This window comes from Cyphomyrmex costatus, unplaced genomic scaffold (genome assembly GCF_001594065.2).
Source record: "Cyphomyrmex costatus isolate MS0001 unplaced genomic scaffold, Ccosl1.0 scaffold35, whole genome shotgun sequence".
NCBI lineage: Eukaryota > Metazoa > Arthropoda > Insecta > Hymenoptera > Formicidae > Cyphomyrmex > Cyphomyrmex costatus.
Window position 1 is genome coordinate 881,318 of NW_017277664.1, and position 24,686 is coordinate 906,003.

Here is a 24,686-nt window from a genome sequence, read left to right on the forward strand (position 1 = left end):
AATTTGTATTAAAAAAAAATGTCACATCTCTGAATCTGACGAAGCCGTGCTCCCGTTTCGCGCGTCTCGGCATAAATATATATATCTGCAAGAATTCCCGTGCCACACACGTCGTTAGAATTTCATTAAGAACACGTGTACGCGCGATCGCCTCGTCCCGGTTACATCCTTCATTTCCGGTCCTGGGCGCGTTTCCTGCGCCCGCGGCGGGTAGATAGCGCGTGCACGCCGTTCCACATATATTTCCGGCATTCGTTCCCCGGCTTTCCGCTCGAAACGGGACTGGAACAGCCGAGAAATCATACGCCTTCCTATCGCGGTATATGTGTGCCGTGCACGCGCGACGCCGCGCCGCGCCGCGCCGCGCCGCGCCGCTCCGCTCGACGAGCTCGGCGAACTTTGGCCGATACGTTATGCGAGAGAAATGACATCGTGCATTTGAGAATTTGCTCGCGAGAGGGGAAGACCAATCCAATGGGGCTTTTCGCGACAATTGCGGCGTGACCAACGATGCACGTATCGATAAATTTTATTAGTTCGAACCGCGAATGGGAGAAAGGAAGAGATCGTCGTTTCCCCTTGCGGTCAATGTTCCCTCGTTTGTGGGATCCTACGATGTTCTCTTGCGACCAGCAACACATGGAAAGATTGGTTTTGCTGAAGTATCTTAAAAATTTAGCTATAGATAGAGATCGTAAAATAATTGTGTTTGAATCATCAACATATAATTGTGGTTCGAAATTTTTTACGTCGTTGCACTGAAAAAAATTTATTAAATCTTAATACATATATTTCTTTGAATAAGAATATTACTATAAGTGAACGATTAATATTACTTAATATTACTATTTTGAAGAACGATCTAAACAAATATTTATGAAAATTAAGCTTTTTTTACAGGATGCTCGTCATGTTTGAGATTTTCACGTAATTATTTTGATGGTCCGATAAAAGGATTTTCAGACCAGTATATCTATAGCTAAAAAAATTGTTATATACACTTCAGCAAAAGTTTGTTCTCTCCGTGTGGATTTTCGAGCCTCCTTTCTTTTCTTTTCGCGCGATAAAATAACAGGCTGAGCGATCGCGAATTTTAGAATTTCAGAGCAGGCACAGGACCACGTAGAACGCGCGGGGTGAGATGATTCATAGCGCCTACGGCCGCCGCCGGTGCGAGTTACCTAACTCGAATTTACGGCGAAGCGGGCTTCTGAGCAAATCGAACAAGACAAACAAAATAGTGCGGAGCGCCGAAACGCGATAACTCGATCCGCGAAAAGTTTTCGCGAAACTCCCCCTCTCCCTTTCTCTCTCTCGCTCGTATCACGAATGCGCCTCGCGCGGAATACTCGGGAGTCAGACGAACGGCCTGATGCGACGAGAACACCATTCAGGCAGCGGGAACAGGCACAATCGGAACGGCTTTGCGAGAAGCTATTTTTATCGCATCCTCTCTCCGTAAACTCCGCTCTCGCACGGGCGGCATGTGTTATCTCTACCGCGTGTTGGACACGTTTCGGAGTTCTATCCGCGCCCGGCACGTCCGCCCGAGGAGTTCGCCGACGAGCGGATCTTCGAAAGGGTAACAGAACGAAGTGAGTTTGTTGTACGCGGCTCTTATTCACGATTGGTGACAGAGAAACGAGCGTCGCCCTATCTGGATATGCATATCTGGATAGCTCGAATTATCGGAGAGGAAGAGGAAAGTTCGAGCTCGAAACAAGGCAGGCTTTTGATCTCGTTGCTTTGTATGAGGAGCCGATGCATTTTCTTCGTGAAATAGTTTCTATATAAATTGCAATATAATTTTGTGGATACAATTATTGACTCTCCGCCGACAACATGAATTTAACTCTTCTATCCGCTGTTAAATTCGTAATGTCAAATTATACCCAATTTGAATAACTTTTAATCATTTCTATATAGGTCGCTACCGTTTTTACTCAATATGTCGTTAATTTAATTAAACCACTTTATTATGTATGAAAACAGTACATTGATACATGGTGTATTTAAACGAAGAAAATTTTGCTTGTAACCTTCATAAAAATGAACGTATTGTAAAAATGTTTTTTTAATTGAAATACCAGACATTAATGAACATAACGGTATATTAATTATTAAATTTATAATATCACAACACAAACTATACCTAGTGTAAGATATTTTTAATCATTTTACAGATCATTTTTATTCAATATGTTGTTAATTTAACTAAAATTTAACTCATTCTGTTAAATTACTATGACTAAAATTGAATATATTATTTAAATACATACGTTAATGTAAACATTATTTTTTTAGAAATTAATCACAGAATAGATTGATTCACCGTTTTGATGACATGTTAAAAACGATAAAAATAGTTAAAAATGACAAAATGTTATTTTTTTAACTTAAGAAATTCGCGCGGTTATTACCTTTTTTTTTTTTATTTAATAGTATAGGAGTTTTCGAAAGATAAAACAAATTTTTGTTCCAAATTATATAAAAATCTGGCATACTTGTCTTTATGTACCTAATAAGTTTTTACTATTATTATAGAAGTCAGTATTTTACTTATTGTTTACAGATTTAAATTTATTTACTGAAATCCACAATCAAAATATCGACAGTATGCTTTTAAAGATCCCGGAGGATTAATATTTTTTAAATTTAGATTTCAATTTTTCTCGTTTAAACCTTCATACATCGCAAAAATATAATCGATTAAAAAATCACAAAAGCTTAATTGTTTATGTATGATATACTTGTCATGGTCAGTTTATGATCAACGCTTTCAATAGTGATCACTGATGGCCACTGACGTTATTGAAATTTTTTGAAACGCTTTAAACAAATGTCATTTTATATAAAATTTAAATCACACAAGTAATGTTGGATAACACAAAGTAAGAAGCTCGCAGCTACTGGATGTAATTTTATTTACTCATATTATTATATATCCAATAGTTTATTAAATAATAATAAAATTCTACGTAGCGCGTACACATGCGGTAAGTCATATGAAACAGACAGTGTATACGAACCTACGAATTTGGAACCCGAAGGATCCAAAGGAAAGAAATTCCTTTGGTCGCGTCTTGTTACCGCAACAAGGTCGAGCGCGGTTTTGAGATATTCGTTGTTGGTCTTCGCGGGATAACGCTCAAAGGGTACTCTTTCGCGTTTAAACGCGGGATTTGCACGAGAATAATAGAGGCCACTATGCCCGCGAGACTTCTCGAATAATTTAATTTGCGCTCCTTCTTGCAGGGAGGAACTTTTCCGGTATATGACGGCTGTTACAATCACCTCGGTCGTTTCACGCTGCGCTTTTAATCTTCCCGCCGAGGTAGATAGGGCGCTATTGCGTGTTCTATCTGCCCACTTCGTTCTCACTGACATTATGCTAATTAGGTTAAAAGCCTTCAATGGAAAGAGAGAAAGAAGGAGAAAGAGAGTACGATTGTTACACATATTGCGCTCTTCGTTTAGTCATCCCAGCTAAGAGTGACAATACGAAGAGCTTGAATATTCATACAAAAGTAGAATGTCTCTTTCTCTCTCTCTCTCTCTCTTTTCATTGTCCGTTTCATATTACCTCGTAAATTTTACAGAATGCACTTTTTGTCGCGGCGTTGAAGTGATGTTTCGCTCGGACGTCAATGTAAAAGAAAAGGGACATTTAACAAATCGCGGAGTGTTTTTAGTGGATTAAAAACATTCGAGTTCTAATTAAAGTCGTAGAGCCTCACGTGCAATTCCAATTAGGTGGAACGGGATTCACCGCTGTGCGAAATTCAAGAGAAAACGTTCTGAGTAAATACCGCGCGTTCCCATCTAATGCGATTCACGCTTTTTCATCGGCCACTCGGAGAATTCATTAAGACTGGCCTCGCGGCGAACTTTCGACGAAGAAATTTTTGGTTTCTCTGGTAAGATCTTCTTTATTATTTATTAGTGGCATCTCTAGGATCTGTGCGAAGTTAGTACGACATTCTATTAACATAAAAAAAAATATAATCACAGCTCCAATAGCACTTTTGTAGTTCTACTGTTCCTATAAAAAAGTTTTGCATTTTTCATACTAAAAAATTAAAATTTTATCCAAGTGTCGTGCTGATAATTTATCGCAACGACATTTTTCGTTAATTCTAGTAGAGTTCTATGCTCTACAATTATTTCTATAAACAGAGTTTTGGCTGCTATATTTTTTCAATTTTGATTTTTTGGTTTTGATTGGTTCATAAAAATACGGAACTTTTTTTTATAAGAAATTGTAGAACTATACGAAAAGTGCTATTGGAACCGTAATTATTTTTTTATACTAATGAGAATGTCGCACTAACTTCACAGATAAACATAAAGTTGGATCTTCTTTAAAACCAAGAATATTACTTTTTCAAAAATTTTTGCAAAATTTTCTGATTTTTTCCTGACATTTCTCTAATTTCTTTGATTTCATTAGAATTAATCTTAGAGAGTTAACGAGGGAATTCTTATGGCCAGCGATAAGCGCGACGATGAAAAGCGCATAAGTTTATCGCGGTCAATTAAATGCACCATGCGCGCAATGCCGAGCTGCATTTGCAGCGTCACTAATCACTGGCAAACTGTATTATTCTAAAACATGCCATGCGCTTCAGATTCGCGAGTCGAGAGGTTGTCGCCTTGTCTCGAACTCAAGTTGGAAAATTTACCTGCTCGTAACAGGTTGAGAAATGGAACATCCGAGTTGTATCCAAGTTGCATCTAACAGGCGTGCGCTCGTTCAGGAATAATTAAATCTGATTTATTAGCATATTACGTCAGTAGATGTAAGCAAAAGGCAGTAAAAAATTCTGTTCGAGACAGATTAATTAGGCAAATTTCTCGAACAGAATACCTTTTACTGTACAATGAATGATAATACAAAAAGTGAAAAGTCAAATAAGTCGTTATTTGAATATGTGTTAAATTGGTATTCAACATTTCTTAAAACAGCATAATTTATGAATAAATAACATTAAAATAATATTTCTTAAAATATAAGTTTTAAGATAAGTGAATTAATTGTATTAATTTAATATATTACACAAATGTTAATTTTAATGAAGAAATATAATTTCTTATATAAATTGTGTCGAGTATTACGTTTTTTGTATTATTTTTTTCTACATTGTGTTACTTTCTAATATATTTCATTTTGTGCTAAATTAATACAAAAATTTGAATGGATTATTTGATACATGTGTTAAATTTGACACAAATTTTTCAATCGTGTGAGCGGCGAACTTAAAAAAAAAACGGTGCTAATTTTAATTATTTTTAAGTTCAAAAAATACAAGTTAAAATTGAATTAGTCTTTGAGAATTAAAATAGATCAATCAGGCACTCTGATAAAAGTCATATTGCTGCTGTTGCTGAACGAGATCGCGGGTTTTTGGCAGATCTTAGCGCGTGCAATGCGAACGAATTTGCGAGGGAAAGAAGAAGGAGAGAGAAAGGAGGTGATAAGCGACCCGTTAATTTCGTATAACTTAAATCCGCGCCCCCGAACTCCGTGGTTGTGCACAGCTATACGCGAAAGCGACCATTGAATGCCACCGGAAACCGGTTTATGCGCGCCGCTCGGGGACACGCTCGAGTGTGTGCATTGCAAAATTTATGCACGCGCGCCACGTTTGTCGACGCGTTCGTACAAAAGCGGCCGGAATTAATTGCCGTGATTAGACGACGCGTGTACAGAGAGCGGATCGCAATCGGGACGGAAACTGGAAAACGACACAATAGTCTGGGAGGCACACGGATCTCTAATCTTCTTTCAGAAGCGATCCGCGCGTCATATAACATCGGATATATGTATTTCATACGTATGAAAGCTTGCGCGAGGTTTGCAACACGAGAGTTAAAATGGAAATTATATGTCACCTATGTATTATGTTGCAGACTTGTTCAAAAGCTGGTTTAGCTTGAATATGCTAGAGCGAGAAACAAGGAACGAACGGTGTTCCGGTTATAAGAAATAATAGCTGCGTGTAGCAGAAAAAGCGACTTTGTAACTGTTTATACATGTGATTTGTTATACTTGTTCATTTTAGATCCAGTGAAAAATTGAAGGCAAGACCAGTCATGTATTAAAGAATTTTACAACAGTTGCAAAGCTACTTTTTCTATTCAGTTTCTATCGATAAAATCTCTATATATTAACATTATAAAAGTTACATAATAATAATTACATAATAATTGTTATACGATAATAATTATATAATAATTCCGCTTGAAAGGACGAAAAAGCTATTATTAAAAGAAGATGATTGCACGTGTTGCGCAAATTGAAAAGAAATGACAGCGCGAGGAATTGCCGTGAGCAGCGAGATTAATATATATGTATAATCGCGGTAAATATTCAATTTCTTTGATATAAAAGAACTCCTCCATATTCGATCGTAATCCGTTTCGCGATAATGCGCTGTCATACTGCGTCTTTGACGACTTCATTTGACTATTTATACGCGCTCGAATGTAAAGGCGACTTGTCGTTTCGCCTTCTCCGTAAGCATAAAACTCGTGTGTGTTCACGTGGCACGGATATACGTGTCCCTGCTAAATAAGGAGCGAACTGACGCTTTCGTTTCACGTTCAGTAATATACACGTTTACAGTGCGAGAAGATAGCGGATGTAAAAGAAATTCACGTTCCTCTCGAGAATCCATAAGGTCTGCGAATTGTGGACGTGCTCTGAAATACTCGAGATATAAGTAATTACGATTTGCGTGCAGTATGTACTTTTCAGCGTGTAGAATAGATTAACTTGTTATCATTGCTTTATTTTCAAATCCAGCTGGACATGTTTTCCTATAACGTATAATATCTTATATACGTCAGAGTTTCGCCGCTGATACTATCACCGCTGTACGATGCTGACGCGGTAAGACACCCAGCGTAGAATCTGCGGCGCCTGCAGTTCGCGTTTTCCCGCTAATTGGAATGCAATTGCGACGGAATCGGCCCAGCGGGCACGTAGTCTGACGTGAACGGATTAAACGGCGGTCAGCTCTATTTTGCGGGCAAGTTCGCGCGCGGCTTTACACACCGACGGAAAGTTAATCCGCGCCGCACCGTCGCGTCGTCCCCGCGGAGAGAATCAGCCTCATTTATTCGGGCTCGATTTCGGATTACGTCCTTGTGAAGAGGAGCAGCACTCGCTCGAGTGACGCAACGCGGGAGTTCCGCACTTTGTCGAACCCACGCGTACATTAACGAAATTTTAAAGTTTTTTGTTTCATCGATTCATATCCGTTTCTGCCAAAATAGTTTAACTCTAATCTTGGTTTAATTTACTTTTTATCTTCTTCCAGTATAGTGCTAAGATTTAAATAAAGAACAAATTAAACCGAGATTAAAGTTAATCTACGTTGGTAGAAATTAACCTCAGTAGGACTTACATTATATATTGAGGTCAGACAGAGCACAGATTTTTGCATAACGCATAAGTTTAGGTGCATAACCGTGATTTAAGAGGCCATAAGCCCTTAAGAAATTTGACCAATCACAGTTGAATATGAGAAAAATAATTGACTGCGATCGGTCAATTTCTTTACGGCTTAGGGCTTCTTAAAACAAAGTTGTGGACCTAGATTTATGCACGAAGCATAAGAAAATCAACCAAAGTCTTTTATTTCGTGGAAAGAAGAGGAATAAAGGACTTTGATTGGACTTTGATTTTTATGCATTATGAGTTAATCAGCTGCCGCCTGCGCTCTCGCTCATAGGATTTGTGTGTCTCATTGTCACATCACTGTTCAAACATCAATATGGCATGTACAGATTTTCTAATTAATCTCTTCTCATATTAGGCATCTAAGCCTATTTTTGAGAGCTCAACATTGTTCATGTAATCCCTAGTCTAAACCACTGTTGTAATGATCGTTTTATTCTCGTACATATATATATATATAAAGTACAAAACATATATAAAGCAAATATTGTTACAAGTCGACACGGGAAACCGATAACAAAACTGTAACTTTTCAATTTTTTTTTTGTTTTGACATAAAGTCGATCGATTTGGACTACATTACCGTTTATACTTCATACTGTGTGTATATAAAAAAGCATTTTTAAATCTATGAAGGCAGTTAGAAAAGTATTTATTGAAAAATAATCACAGGTAATACGCGGACGACTACGGATCCCCCTTAAAAGTTGAAGAGAACACATTTATCTTCGTCGCCCATAGAAGAAATCTGAAGGTGTAGGAAAAATATACTTTTATCGATAAAGAGAATTTTTAAAGCGGAAACATATTTTACTGCACAAAAGTTCTCGAAGCGTGAACGGTTACGTACAAAAGACTTTACAATATTCGAAGTACTTTTTCGGAAGGCTTTTTAAAGTTTTCGCTCTATCGTCGACATCGCAAAGGATATTTATTTAAAAGTTAAAATTGCACAAACTTGGTTGTTCGTATACTCAAAATAAACGCATATTAATCTTTGTGCGCGACTAACGGCGCTTTTAACTTTTATCCGCGAGATTCTTTTGCTAGAATATGAAACGCATTCGTACAAAGGAGACGGCTCGCCCATTTTACGATTTGAAATACAAAACCGTAGACAGCAGTCCCTCTCTCTCTCTCTCTCGTCTCTCTTTTCACGCAGGGAGGAAGTTCTTCCTGTGTCTTTAAACGAGACTTCTGGCATGCATGGCTGCGTAGGTGCTAGGCCAGCACGCGTGCAACTTGATGCATAATGCATTCGGGTGCAACGAGTGCAACGGAGCAACGCCGTGTGACCAAATTAAAATAGAGGGATGAAGAGGGAGATGTCTCGAGAGGGTTGTTTCTTTATATCGAGTCTCGTGAATATTTTTTATGCTTTAATAATTATGAATCATGTAATTTTTTTAAATACAAATAAAATATCGATTTTTTTTGTAATGACAAAGATTAATAAAACATGTTATAATTTTTTAATACATGATTTTTGAAATAATAGCGCAATTATTACAGCTCCAATTCCCATTAACTCATTGTCTTTTTTATTTATTTTTTTTTTGTAATTCTTAGGAATTGGTTTCTATTATTAATTGTTTAATTCTTTTTAACTTTATTTTTTTTATCATTTCTGTACTCACATTTATTGAATAATGAAGATTTTTAGTACGTGATACTTTTTAATTTTTTAAATTATTCATTGTATAATTCTTCTACTTTTTGAGCATTTTTTCTACGTTAAGCACTTAAGTATACGACAGATAATTATTCAACGAGCACCACTTGACCGACCTGCCGGTATTCTGGCCGTGGTCTTTTTCGGATTAACTCTAAATCCAGCTTAGCCGCGAGCTTTCTTTGAGTATATTCTTCTATCCTTCCACACTGCTGCTCCTTTCCGGAGCGATCCGAAGTCTAGACGAACTTTTGTGTAATATCGGAGCAGTCGTCCCTCTTGTATATTCAGACAAACGACGAGATCATTCCACCTTGAGAAAATCACACGCTTTTATCTCCCTTTCTTCTGCCATCGCGCGATGAAAAACGAGGGGAACACGTCTCGCAGCCGCTCACTGTCTAGTCGGCGACCAAAATTGCGCCACTCTTTTCTGATGGAAGTCGCCATAAGTTTTGCCGAGAAATTCACAGATTTTTTTTCCAAAAGCGAAATGATCTTGAGATAAGATAAAAATATAAAAGTGAGCAAATTCAGGTGTTAATTATTGATGTCTGTTTTCTGTAACTGAACTATCCTTTTGGAACTTGAAGCGAAGTAGACACATATTTAGCATTTGGTGAAATCGGGAAAGAAAGTTGTGGTGCGGTCTATAGTACAGGAATAAAAAACAGATCTATTGTGGAAGAAAACCAGGTGTACTGATGCGCGTACACATTTCTAATTAGCTAATGAGAATTACATGCCAGATACCACCCATCACACGTGATTTGAATCAGCGTCACATCATTATTCTTTTATTTACATATTTTTCTGTTTTTACTTAATTACGAGTATGTGTGCTTACTTGTTAATTAGGAAATTGACTAAATTCTGCGCGGGAATTACATCAGGTTTCTATAATGCTTGTCTTTTTAGCAATGTATATAGTTTAAATATGTATGTGTCACTTTGAATATAACCGCATCTGGCAGTTGCGCAAAATTGTATGAAATTCGTCTCGAGAACGAGCACACCTGGGTTTCTTTTGCATGAATGAAATGACAAATATTCAAATGAATTTGCTCACCTTCGTAATTTTTACCCCGTTTCGAGATACACGATTGACCTGAATGATGACGAAAAGAAAATAAAAACAGAGGAAAAATGAATCTACGTACAAATATTTCTCATCGCTGAACGTAAGAAAAAAAAATTTTAATTGCCAAGTAAATTAAGAATTAAAAAAATAAGCTCCACGAAAAACGATCCTGCCGTTTATTATCGTCCGCGTGGTTGCCGGGTGAAGAAAAAAAAAATTGATTTCTCCAGGCTCCTGTTTGTCTGTATTCCTCACGAAATGAATCGTGCTACCGTTTATCGATGACGGCGTATTCCTTTTTTGCATGTAAATGGATCCAGCGCCTATATTCGTTGATTGAATCCAGTTCCGTGGCCTCTGCTGAGGATAAATTTCGCGTTCACCGAGGTCGGCCACGCGGAGTTCACGGGGTAGGGAACGGAAATCGATCGGTTAGGGGTGCAAGACAGACAGGGAGAAAGCATAACGTGAGAAAGGAAACATCGGGCACTGTCCCCTTTCCTCCCAATCCCTTCGTTCGCTTACAACCGTGACGTTTCCAACCCCCCTTCTGGCTGTCGCATACGCATACGCGGGGAAGCAGGCTCGCGAATAAAATTATTCAAATTGTCTTGCATCGTTTCAATTCTTTTTGAACCGAACGAAATATGTAATAGACATTCCCATGGAAAAGAAAATGAAAGTAGGTAACACTCCTCCTCGGTTATTAGTACATAGACTTCCTGTTCAAGAACAGTGTCTACAGAACCGTGTTTCACATTGCGACACAATCAGTTTTTTGGAATAAAATTATTTAAATTATTTTGCATTTCAATTTTTCTGATCTAAACAAAATATGTAACAGAGTGTTTCCATAAAAAAAATGATAGTGCATAGTATTCTATTTTTTGCGTTTAATGTCTTTTGTCAACAGTTTTTCCTATATAAAATCGTGTTTATCATTGCGACAATCATTGTTTCAAATAAAATTATTTAAATTGCCTTGCGCCGTTTTATTTCTTTTGAACCAAACGAAATATGTAATGGATATTTTCATGAAAGTAGACAACGCTCTGTTTCTCGATCGCTGTTATCAGTGCGTAAGCTTTTGTCAAGAACAATTTTTCCTATACAGATTCGCGTTTTGTTCCAACATTCAATTTACTTTTATTAGACGTGGTCAATATTTATTTATTAGAGACAATCAATTTTTATTCTTTTATTGGACACGATTTATACATTCAATTGTATACGAAAACATATTGCGTATCTAAAGTAATTGCTCTACGTGAAACTATTACCAAAGGCGTGAATATTCCTCTCAAATATTTCCGGATATGATTCGCAATTTGTCATCAATGTCGCGATTAAAATATTAATTACCTCCATTAAGTACAGTCCAGTAGAAAATGAATGGTTTCAATTTCGATGCGCTGCACTTCCTCAAGGAGTTTAATTAACCGAGTGTGGTGGGGATTCTCTCGTGTGAAACAGGTTCTCGCTTCGTTTCGTTTCTCGTGCATGGTTGCGGCGTATCATTCGGCCATAATGATTGCTGGTTAAGGGAGAGGGACAACCGAGGGGGTTGTCAACGTTGGTTCTGGTTTCATCGAGGTGACAATGCAACGCGCGCACATTGACGGTGTCATCTTTATGGCGTTGTGTGCCTCCGCATCTAATAATAAACGGGTCGGCGGCCATTGTCGGAATATAGGTCGAGCCTTGTGGCATTTACCGAGGCGTTTACGAAACGTCAGTTTCGTACGTGTGTGTATGCAAGCGTGCATTTACCTTACCGTGAGTTTCCAAGTCCCTTGGCTGCTTACAAGTCTCATGGGCAAATGTCGCCGAAATGAATGAACCGAGAAGCGCGACACAGTTATCAACTTTGCGCCCGAACAAACAAGTTTGGTCTCCGTCTCATCGCAGACGAATAAATCATGATGTAAGAAAACTAAGTATAACATTCCCGTGGATGCGCAGTAGTTTGAAGTAATGACGACATTTGTGACCAATCAGAAAAGTTTATAGGCTAAAAAGAAATAGCTATTAAAAATTTGCCATTAGAAATTTTCTTTAAATTATTTTCAATTATCATTGTACACAATATCTTATTGTATCTGGCATTTTTATATCATAGAATAATTATAAACATAATAAGTATGGACTGCACATTTTCTTAGTTCTTAGGATCTGTGTTCCATCAGAAAGAATTGAACATATCAGCATCTCGAATTAATCTTCAAATTAATATTTTAGAGACAGAGAGAAAAAGCTAGATAGACATTTATTATACTATTCTAGGGTAAACCTTCCAAGAATACACAGAAAAAGTAAACAGTAACGTTCAATTATGAGAAATGCAAAACAAGAAAATTAACAATTGAAGCAGAAATTTATAGAGACGCAAAATAAGTAACAAAATTAAGCACTAAATTAATATGCACGAGATAAGATAATTTATAGACAAGTAGCATAGAAATTTGAAGAAAATATTACACGAAGATAGATGAATAAATATAATAGAAAAATAAAATGAAATAAAAAACAAAATAAAATAAAATTAGAGAGAGAGAGAGAGGAGGGAGGGGGGAGAGAGAGAGAGCAGGTAATGTGTTTTGAGTTCATCTTTTTATACCGATAATGACGATAACTCATAAGAATGTCTATTCTTATTATACGTCTATGGATAAATCAAGACAGGAAATGCCTTAAACCCAGATAACGATATTGTAAAAGCGAGCGATAACCTTTTTTTTTTTTTTAGATGTCTCAGACATCGTCGAGACTCTCTGCTCAATGCTGTAACATTCGCGGAAATTCGGTCTGAACGTTTCAAGCGGGCAACTCAGGAAAGCCGTTTATCTCCATTAATTTCAAGCAGATTTTACTTTTAATAGAATTTTAATTTGAGTTTTGGCTACACACACACGGAAAGACCGTAACTAAGCAGTTGTCCAATTAAGAAAATAAAGGGAAATATTGGGCCCCGCCCGATTGCCTCTCTCGGCGGCCGGACGGATAAACGCGAAATTTATCGCGCCAGTTTCCGGACACGAGTTAGATTTGTGGTCCTTCGTCCCTGCGTTCGCGGGTCGACGTGCCAAGCGATCTTTCGTTACATCTACGTATGCACATGTATATGTGTATGTGTATCGATCGACGTGACAGTCGGATTTGTGGCTTTCGGCGAAAACCGTTTTCGCGTTTTCTCGCGCAACACATTTTCCCACGCTGCTAGAGAGAAGGAGAGACAAAAAATGGGAGAGAAAGAGAGGAGGGGGATCGGTGATAGCGATGGTCAGAAATGGTCATGTGGCAATTTCGTCGCGCGTAACACAATTATACGCTAACGGTTCCGGCCATGTAATCGAATCGATTCGCGATATGCCGCGGGAATGCATTTATAATTTATCAGAACGAGAGAAAGGGAGGGAGGGAGGCAGAAAAAGGGTGCGCTTTCTTGCAGAACGCACATCTGTTGGCGGAAACAAGTGTCAGCAAGGACAACCGGATTATCCAAATTTTATTAGAATTCAGAAACAGTATAATATGGCAAACGAGAGTAACAACGTGGTTATTGGAGCGCAAATTTTTTTTTTTTATAATTCCTATACAAAATGCTATCACGTTGCGAAATCTTCGGATGTTCAGCCTCGCCTCGTTTATAGGGTCATCTTCAGCGACATTTTTAATCGAAGACGCAAACTTCACGCTCAATTGTGATCAGCCCTCATCCGTGCAATACTCACAGTGGAAATTCACGGTGTAATGAAATTCCAGTTGCATTAACTTGACGTTCTATGATTAAATAATAAAAGCCATGAACGCAAGACATGCCGAGGTTGCACAAAAATTAATAAATTCAAATGTCAGTTTGTATAAAGTCAAAGTCCCTTAAATGTGGACGAGTTGCAAGGAAGTCAAAGAGAAAGCTGGTTTCCAAGTAAAAAGTAGAAATCCTCAGCGAACTCTTAGCATACCAATAAAAATCGTTAAACGCGGAAAGATTGCGAGAGACCCGCACTGCTCGCCACGATACGGTATTTATCCCTCAGTGCGATATAAACGCATCCGGCGGAACGCGATGGGCGAGGTCGTCGAACTTTCCGTCGTGTTAGGATTATTAATTATCGCATTAATGGACAGCGCGTTAATCTATCTTGTTAAACGGAAGACTATCTTAAGTTAATATCGCTTCACCTCCGGGCAAGAACGCGCCAAGTTGGGACGGTAAGGAAATGATTAAAGTCTCGGAAGGAGGGCCATCCAGCCTCCAGAGGACGCGGCTGGTCTAAAGATTAACACTGAGCGAATCAATTAGACGGTTAGTTGGACCACTTAATTGCGACGAGGGAAGACTGGGAAATCTTTTAAAAGTCTGCTAGAGACACATCGCTCACGAAATATCCAAATTACTCGTGTAACCGCGAGCTATATGTATTTACACAACGATGAAAGTCCTCTGAATTTATTTTATGAACTGCTACATTACCGTGTCTATCGTGATGTAAACGAGTATTTTGCCACAGTCGCGTAATTTGCGTCCGAATAATTTCAACGAGGAGTACCTTGCGTGCTTTATCGTAGAGTTCCTCTATTTTCCTGTTTGAAAGCGATTTTATCACGCGCGTCGTCATTTCGCGGCGAGAAATTAATTTTATGTTCGTCGTTCTACATTTTACACGCATTCGCAAAATACTCGAGGAACAAGAGGGAAAAGAGTCTCCTTTTGTTTTAGATAGCATGCAAGGACGCAAAGCGCATTGTTGTTACAAGGCGGCTACAAGGCGATGAGAAGCCTGAATGGAGTCAGAGGAAGCCTCAGAGCCCCCTGGGGCTCCCACCAATGTTCCGTTGACAGAGCAACGCAGCCGGGTCAATCTTGTCGCTGCACTTAAGCCGATCTGAACCGCCACCCATCTCATCATTTACACCAGATCTGCATTTAGTCGGCGGTATTCTGGAGAGAGCACAGACAGAAGAGAGAACAGCTTATCCGATCAGATATCCGATTAGATACACGTCCAGGCGAATTGAAACGCATCCGGATTGAAACCGATATAGTGAAACCCATGCCAAAGATCTACTTACGCCAATCGATTTACAGTAGGGAACCCCGATAAACCCAGTCGCGAGAAGCGGATTCATCATCCCGCCGAGGTAATAGGAGAAGAGACGATATCGGGACGTGTCGAGATGGCGGCGCCGGTGATCGAGAAGAAGCGTTTCTTCTGCCGAGAATGGGCTTTCACGAAGCTGTCACACTGCCTGGAGCAGCGTCCGCAGTCGAAAACCTGCGGTGCTCTGATCGTGGGCGGGCCGGGAAGCGGGAAGACGGCTCTCTGCGCCGAGTTGGCGTGGCCGTCGAATGGCGCCTCCGCGAGGCATCAGCGCTCCCTGAATCGTCGTCTGCTGGCCCGACACTTTTGTCAGGCTAGGAGCGAGGCCTCTCTGTCACCCGCTCAATTTGTGCGGTCTCTGGTGGCCCAATTGCTCCAAGCGAGCTCGGACGGCTCCCATCATCGAGCGTCGTCCATGCCCATCTCGCCGGCGACGTCCGCGACTACGGCCGTCACCACAACGATGCTTACAGCAACAACGACGACGACGACGACGACGACGACAATGGCGACGGCGATGCCTACGACGACGACACCGACGATATCGACGATCGTCGCAACGGCGCCGCCTCTCACGTCCAGGGAGGCCGTCGCAGAGGCCTACGCCGAGAAGCTGCGAACCGATCCGGAGATACAGGCCGCGTTGCAACCGGACGTTTTGGATCGAGATCCGGACGACGCTCTGAAGAAGGCTCTGCTCTTCCCGCTGTTGGAAGTCGAGCCGCCAAAGAACTGTCTCTTCTTGCTAGTGGACTCCATTGACGAGGGCCAGACGTTAAATCCACCGCAAACTGGCACCAGGGATTCTCGGAGAGAGAATGATAATGTCAGTCGTACAATAGCTGAATTGCTGGCTAATCATCACCATCTATTCCCACAATGGCTTTTGTTAGTTTGCACCGCTCGACGACAGAGTAAGACTATCTCGCGTATGTTCACCGGCTTTCGCAAGATCTCGCTGGACGACCTAAGAAAGTCCCAGGTTGTTAGGGATGTTCAACAATATATTCTCGCGCGGCTGGATCAAGAAGATGCGCTCAGGTAACAACAGGATTCTTAATTGTTGTGCATCTAGGACATTTTAATTCTCACCAATTATTTGTATTCTTTATTATCTGCTCAATTTTTTTTATTAATCCTCCACTGACAATCGAGGTCATCGATATTTTGATTCTGAATTTTGATAGGTAAATTAAAATCTGTTGAAAATAAATAAAATACAATTCGAATTTTTATGATTGTAAAACTCATCTGGTATACTTGTCAAAGTTTTAACAAAAAATTTGTTTCAGATCTGTATGTAATCCGGAACAATAAAAAATTTGTTCTGTTTTTTAAAAATTCTTATTGCTGATGAAAGAATTAAAATTCATGTCGACATGAATTTTAATTGGATTGTTTTTTAACCTGACAAAGTAATAGAATACAATTGATATATTTGCGTTAACTTTGTTGACAGTAATTTTTAAAAAAACAATTGAGAAGAGATAAAAAATTTAATTCTTTTTAATTTTTTCTAAGAAAAATTACACTTTAATAAATGAATATATTAACCTTATATACTTAAATAGCACACAAAAGTTTACGTTTATTAACAACAATGATATTAAAACTTATATTTTATTCATACTTGTCACTCGTATGAGTAATCGTTTCGCTAATACTGCGATAAACTACTTTCACAGGCAGCACATCTCGCGTGACACCGCCGAGATGCTAAACCAGCTGCACATAAAGAGCAACGGCTGCTTTCTGTACCTGGAGAAAGTTCTCGACGGCGTGGCGGAGAACTTTATTGTTCTGCGCGAGGTGCGAGAGATCCCGGGAACGCTGAACGGCCTATACCTCTGGCTCTGCCAGCGACTCTTCAGCAGGAAGCAATTCAGCAAGGTGCAGCCTCTACTCAACGTCATACTCGCTGCCAAATTGCCCATCACTCAAGAGATTCTGTACGAGAGCGTGAAGACGGCCTGCGTCGGCATCACCGTGGAGGACTTCAATCGCCGGCTCCATTTACTGCGTCGGGTGATATCGGTCTCGCGTGCCGGCGCATTGATGCTCTTTCATCACAGCTTCGCCGAATGGCTGCTGGACGTGAAGCACTGCACCCAGAAGTATCTTTGTTCGGCCACTGAGGGCCATGCCATGCTGGCGGCCTACTACACTCTACGCGGCCCCGAGCTCAATCCCGACGAGATCTGCGTGCTGGCGCAACACCTGCAACGCGCGATAATGAGCATTCCGGTTAACACCACATTGGATGTCTACACTCTTCAAGTACTTTGGATGATTGGTAGTAACGCGCCCATCGAAGGCTGTTATCTGGATAGCTCCGAGTGCATTCTTTGGCCCAGGCAAGACTTTAAGCTTCTGAAACTGCTAATCGACGCTGGCGCTAAGCCCTCTGAGAAGACGATTGACGATGACGCTAGCAAAGATGCTATTTCTTCTAGTCAGGTAGTGTAGTTCTTATTAAAATGAGAATCTATAATTGATTTAAAACAGTTTAAAGTTTATTTTGCATACGAATCTATTTTCTAAATCTCTTAGGATGCTATGATGAATATATAAATAATATAGTAATAGGTATCTAATCTCTTTTTATGTTGGGAATATGAAAACAGGAAATTATGATAAAACATAATAATATCTAATCTAGCTTTTTGGGGTCAGTATATTTTTATGATAAGAAAGAACAATGCAACTCATAGAAAATTTCAGGCATTATTAAGTCGCATATGTCCTCAATATGGTATGATTCATAATACATTCGATAACGCTACACCGTACAGTTTACTGATGGAAAATATTTGTAATAGAAATTTTCTAATTAAAAATTGTAGCGACGGAAAATTTAATCTCGCGTTTCTTACACAAAGGTTTCGCAAGATGTGAGCCCCATTGATGAATCTCCGAGTGAACCGCTAACAGAACTTCTCGGTGAAAGCGGAGATATCAATCAAACAGACTCTTATGGACGAACGGTATTACACACTTTAGCCGCCGATGGCAATGCATCTCTTCTGGAATTGGCGCTTGCAGCCTGTCCGCAGGTACACAAATTATAATCTCAAACTACAACACAATACAATTTTTAATTAATTATAAGAGAGCTATCATTTTATACATATTATAAGTAAAATAACCAAGTATGTCAAAATTATTAATTATAAATCTAATTTCCAATTTTTTACATTTTTTTATTATAAAATTTTATTTCCAAGTTTTGTGCATTTTTATTACTTTTTTTTTTGCAAAGAATAGTTTTTTAAGGTAAATGTTGTCCATTTCAAAAAGTAAAAACATTTTACATCTGTTTTCATTTTTTTCCCACGTAATATTACAGAAAAACTTGATGGATTTTTTAATTTAAGGCAAAATTGGAAGCGGTCGACCGTAATGGACAAACACCACTGAACTTGGCCGCCAGGCATGGTTACGCGGATGTGGTGCGTGTTCTTTTAGCTGCCGGTGCGAGGGCGGATCACGCGGACTGTGACGGCTGGACCGCCCTTAGGGCCGCTGCCTGGGGAGGGCATATTCAGGTATAATTAGATTAAGTAGTGAATTTCTAAGAACATATGCAAGTCTCATTAACTCCGTATTATATATATGTAAGAGATAGTAAGACCATTAAATTGCAGGTCTCGCGAGTTGTAAATGAAACAGGTGCTTCTCACGAGTTCTGTTTCAGGTGGTCGAGCAACTTCTGAAGCACGGGGCTATGGTAGATTGCGCGGATTGGGATCAACGAACTGCGTTAAGAGCCGCCGCATGGGGCGGTCACGAGGATATCGTTAAGGCTCTCTTAAAACACGGCGCGGACGTTAACAGAACAGACGACGAAGGTAGAACTGCTTTAATCGCCGCGTCATATATGGGTCACAGCGAGATCGTAGAACATCTTTTAGATTTCGGTGCCGAAATCGATCACGCGGACAGCGACGGCAGAACCGCGCTCAGCGTTGCTGCGCTATGTGTTCCTACTAATCACGGATATGCAAAGGTTCGTCTGACACATGAATAAACACACATACACACAGCTTCATAAATCTTATATTAATAAACTATATCACAGTTTGGGGTGTACTATTTTTAACATTCTTGAATTTATTGATAATTTAGTATAATTCTATCCTATAAATAAATGTGGCGAAAATGATTTCGGTTAAAATAATTAATACACAATAAATATAAGCAAAATTTAATATTAGATATATTACATATATTAAATCATATAAAAAATTAAGATTATATCTGATAATATATATTGTATGTTAATGTATATTGTATGTTAATTTTGTCTCGCAGGTAGTCACGATACTTTTAGAGCGAGGTGCCACCGTGGATCACGAAGACAAAGACGGCATGACTCCGCTACTAGTCGCCGCGTTCGAGGGTCATCGCGACGTTTGCGATTTGCTTCTGGAATTCGACGCGGATATGGATCATTGCGACGTCACTGGGAGAACGCCTTTGTGGGCGGCCGCGAGTATGGGACACGGATCGGTCGTCAAACTCTTACTGTACTGGGGCTGCTGCGTCGACACTATAGACAACGAAGGCAGGACCGTTCTCAGCGTGGCCGCTGCCCAGGGCGGCACGGACGTCGTGAAGCAATTGCTCGCCAGAGGTATATTGTAAAATTAGTTTAACTGGCGCAACCGTATTGTGCCTGATCTCTGTCTCTCCATCATAAGTGTATAAAGAGATGTAATTTCTACCTAAGGTCTAGACGAGCAACATAGAGACAATTCTGGTTGGACCCCACTACACTATGCGGCGTTCGAGGGTCACATCGATGTTTGTGAGGCGTTACTGGAGGCTGGCGCGAAGATTGACGAGACGGATAATGATGGAAAGAGCGCTATTATGCTCGCAGCACAGGAAGGGCACACGTCATTGGTAGAGAGATTGCTGAAACAACACAGCGCGCCTATAGATCAGCATGCCCACGATGGTAAAACCGCTTTAAGGTAACCGCTGTGCTGATATAATAATCTATGATTTTACTATTATACAATTTATTATTTTGAAACTAATTAACTGAGAAAAAGTTATAATTGTATCTTACAGATTAGATTGTAATCTAAATAGTTATAAAACACATGTTATAATTTGTGTACTTTTTAGGAAAGGTTCGCTTTTTCTTTTAAGGTTGATTTAGTGATTTATTCACACATACATTTTCTAATAATAATTAATGAATTAAACCTTTTTAATCTAAACAAATAAGATTGTAAATAAAATTGTAGACATTTTTTAATGAATTATCTCCTATATATTCATAGACTCGCGGCTTTGGAAGGACATTATGATACAGTAAAGGTATTGTTATCTCATAATGCTGATGTTAATGCGAAGGATGCCGATGGAAGAAGCACTCTCTATATACTCGCGTTAGAAAACAGACTAGCTATGACGAGGTTTCTGCTCGAACACGCAGACGTAGAAAGTAGAGATTCAGAAGTAAGTAATCGTCACTCACGTTGAAAGAAAAGATTTAATAATTTATTTGTTATTTTAATATCTGAGATGACTCGCATTTTACTTGTAAGAGACGTCTAAAAATTGATAATTATTATATTTGTGTTCTATAGGGTAGAACGTCATTACATGTGAGCGCCTGGCAAGGACACGTGGAGATGGTAGAGTTATTGCTAACCGAGGGTGCAGCTAACGTGAATGCTTGTGACAATGAAAATAGAACACCGCTTCATTCGGCCGCTTGGCAAGGTCACGCAGCGATCGTCAGATTACTCTTGGAACATGGTGCCACTCCTGATCACACTTGTAATCAAGGTGCAACAGCTCTAGGTATATTAATCGTGAACAATGTTTACGATTATGAATAAACTATACATCGACTATATAAAACTATTTTTTTACAACTTAGTTGTAATTCTCTTATAAACTGAAACATGAAGTAGATGATAGGAGAATGCAATGTTTAGGTATAGCCGCTCAGGAAGGACACGAACACTGTGTTCGGGCGCTTTTGAATCATGGAGCTGACCCTAATCACTCCGATCACTGTGGACGTAATGCCATTAAAGTGGCCGCTAAAAGTGGTCACGATACAGTTGTCAGGCTGTTAGAAGAGCATTCTGCGAATCAACGCAGTTTGAGGCCCGGTATCAATGGAGGTTAATTGATAGATTCATTTTTTATTAATTTGTTATCACAAACTTGTACATTTATAGCATTTTCAACAATTGATTTGAATCGATCTAAGGTCGATTAATGACATCACATGTTCTACTTTATTTTCTGATTGAACGAATTTATGTCATTTTCGAATTAATCAATCTCGGTTTGATCCAAATCCATTGAAAATACTATTAGAAATAAAATGCAAAAATAACGCTCTTTTTGTTTCTTTTTTATGAGAGATAAAATTCGAACTGTAAAATCTGAAATTATTTTAATAGAACTGTATTTCGTTTGTCTGTAATATAAAAATAAATTTTTTACAATTTTCGTTTACTGAAATTTCTCTTTTGATATGTAAATTAATCGAAAGTAATGTAATGTTGCATAATTTCTAGGTGGTAGCAGCAGTGCTACTTCTGTCACATCAAATTCAACGGCTGAGACTAAACCTTCGTCGGCAATTCTAAATCCTCTATCGACGCAATACAGTCCAGCGGAATCGCCGGATTCGACAAAACGACGCAGTTGTGTTTCGTTAGGCAATAATTCAAGTAACAGCAAATCGAGCAGTAATTTAACTGGCAGCACTAAGAGCGATCAAGGAAAATTCAATCAGAACTCAATGGTTAATTGTCAGGTAATTAAAGTACGTAACAACATTTCACACTGCTTATTGAATAATGAAATTGGAACGATTTTTATTTTATAATTATGTTATGATTAATATTATGTAACTCTTATAAAACATAAATTATTTAGCTCTTTTCAATGTTTTGTAAATTATTTAATTCTTACAAAATCCAAATTACCTAATTTTCATAATTTTAGGCACCATTATCTTTCACTCAACAACTACAACAATGCTCAAGGGGTGCAAAGAGTCGACCACTCAGCAAATTATTATCACCTTTGAAAAGCGAACCACAGAGTCCAATATACGCTTCACCTCCGCACTCTCCGTTAAGCGACAGTCTCATTCCTTATTCGCCTACAAACACCAGTCCACCTAGTGCTCAAACGGCAGTTAACGTGATACAGAGTCAGCTGGGCGTATCGTTATTGGCAGCAAATCCAAATGTGTCGTACAAAACGCAGATAGGATACAATCATACGCCCGTCATCTATGAGCCTATCAACATCAAAACTGAAATTATTGACAGGAATAACATTAGTAAGCCATTTGAATTAACGAACGAAATGTTAGGCTTGAATATTGGAAAGGATAAAGAGAATGGACATGATGAGAAACGAAATTCGGCCGATACGCATTTTACTCGAGACACTCATATGAGAATAATTTTGGGAAACAGCGGCGCTGGCGTTGGTAGAAGCGTCAAGCATATCTCGGATCACACATCTGGAAGGTAAGCACAGTTAATAAAAAATAAATTATATTTAGAAGTTGTAAGCACTATACTAACACTTTAATTATGTTTACTACAGCATATACAACTAACGTTTTCTCATCGTGAAATGTTTTTGTTCATCCACGAGACACATCAGACTACATTTTAGAAATCGCAAATTATTTATAGGCAATACATTCACAAGACTCAGCGAGTGTCAAACGTCATGTACATTTGTCTTATGTTTTACACATGCACATCATCTACAAAAATCATCATGTACATAATTCCATTTTCTGAATCGAAATTTTATTAAAAAGCATACTTATTATCTTAATTTTTTTCAATGCGATTCTTTAGACTTTGCAGAAATCACAATGGTCGTATAAGGAAGACACACCGCTTCATGAGCGATAGGCTTTCCTTCCTTTTTCAACCCTCCCGAGCGAAAAAAGATAGAATATGTAGTCAAGGAGGACATACGACAATGTTAGACATATTTATCATGCTATGTATCAATTGGTTTTAACATCGTTTATTTAAAAATGTATTGTTGATCAAAAGCAAAGACATCACTATAAAAATATTCTTTTTTTTTTCTAAAATTTTAATACATTATTGCTTTCCTTTTTAACTTACATTTGATTTTTCATGTCAACTCTTCGACGAAACAAAATATTTAATATTCATGTATGTTATTCATAAGCATATTTCGTATAAAGTACCACTATATTTCATTTCAGTGGAAGCAATGTAAAACCAAAGCGTAATGGTTTAGTGTCCAATCCAGCCATGAGATTAGTAGCGGGCGTTAGAAATGGAATTGAGAATGCTACAAATAGAAATAAGCCTATTACAACGCGTGTAAATGGATTCCAATGGAAGGCGGAAGCGCGTAAGGAAACACCCTTGTAGGGACAGGTATATATTTGCAATAATTTCTGTAAATTTATAAGCAACAGCAAATGATTTAGTGTGATTTAAAATTATTTAAATAATAGTTTACGAAATATATAATTTGCACTTAGACATAGCTTACCAATTTACTAGCGTAATTATAAAATATTTTAATATTAAAAAATATATATGTTATTATTTTTAAATTGAATGAAACATATTTTTAAATTATTATTATTATTAAATCTCATACAAAGGCGCAATAATAATTAGTCTAATTAGTGGATATTATATATATTTATATAAATATGATTATATGAAGTATAATGAAATGTATTTGTTTTCGTTGCCACGCAGGCTGTATCTCATGGATTGTCTCGGCGACGAGCCACGAGCCAATACCGTGGATGGCGATCTGCTGCAAACAAAAAGCGAAAGTCAATAAACAAATTTTTCTCTGTTTATTTGAGCAAAATCAAATTACCTCAAATAAAAAGGAAGAGGAAGGAAGAGTGAATATTCTGATATGACGTGAAACACGGAGATCGCGTAGTACACAAAACCAAATATTAATTTGCATAGGGAAAGTATATGTAGACATAGATATGTAAACAAAACAAAATATGACTTTGTATAAATATAATGTTAATGGAATTATTTACTGATCTCACTAATATATTACGTTCATACATATATACACGCGTTTGTATTGCATGTGTGTATGTGTACGTGACGCTTATACAGAATATCGCAAACACTGCCCAGTCTCCGAATCACCGATTTTAGGAAAGAAGGTACTTTGGTTTGCAACAGTCGGGAGTAAAAACAGAAGTTACTAAAGTTTGTTATCGAGAGAAATTGATCGGCTTTTGAGGTATTCTGTATATATACTTAAAAAATTATTAAAATTTTGAAGAGAGAGAGAGAGAGAGAGAGAGAGAGAGAGAGAGAGAGAGAGAGAGAGAGAGAGAGA

The 24,686-nt window shown here is 38.5% G+C and overlaps 1 protein-coding gene across 5 annotated transcripts in view; it reads left to right on the forward strand.

The window, feature by feature from the left end:
• LOC108776327 (ankyrin repeat domain-containing protein 50) overlaps positions 1-24,651 on the forward strand; it is a 34,954-nt gene extending 10,303 nt beyond the window's left edge. For 2 of the 5 annotated variants that reach the window (XM_018542910.1, XM_018542911.1), the window contains exons 2-16: positions 14,936-16,358; positions 17,003-17,774; positions 18,197-18,370; positions 18,692-18,862; positions 19,012-19,323; positions 19,629-19,950; positions 20,047-20,293; positions 20,609-20,786; positions 20,918-21,134; positions 21,272-21,463; positions 21,866-22,116; positions 22,299-22,834; positions 23,177-23,305; positions 23,560-23,737; positions 24,071-24,651. In XM_018542910.1, coding sequence (XP_018398412.1) covers positions 15,394-16,358; positions 17,003-17,774; positions 18,197-18,370; positions 18,692-18,862; positions 19,012-19,323; positions 19,629-19,950; positions 20,047-20,293; positions 20,609-20,786; positions 20,918-21,134; positions 21,272-21,463; positions 21,866-22,116; positions 22,299-22,834; positions 23,177-23,305; positions 23,560-23,731 — 4,638 coding nt within the window. In that variant the 5' untranslated portion in view covers positions 14,936-15,393 and the 3' untranslated portion in view covers positions 23,732-23,737; positions 24,071-24,651. The remainder of the gene's footprint in view (positions 1-14,935; positions 16,359-17,002; positions 17,775-18,196; positions 18,371-18,691; positions 18,863-19,011; positions 19,324-19,628; positions 19,951-20,046; positions 20,294-20,608; positions 20,787-20,917; positions 21,135-21,271; positions 21,464-21,865; positions 22,117-22,298; positions 22,835-23,176; positions 23,306-23,559; positions 23,738-24,070) is intronic. The other 3 variants (XM_018542912.1, XM_018542913.1, XM_018542914.1) reach the window with 3 other exon arrangements.
• The last annotated feature ends 35 nt before the right edge of the window (positions 24,652-24,686 follow it).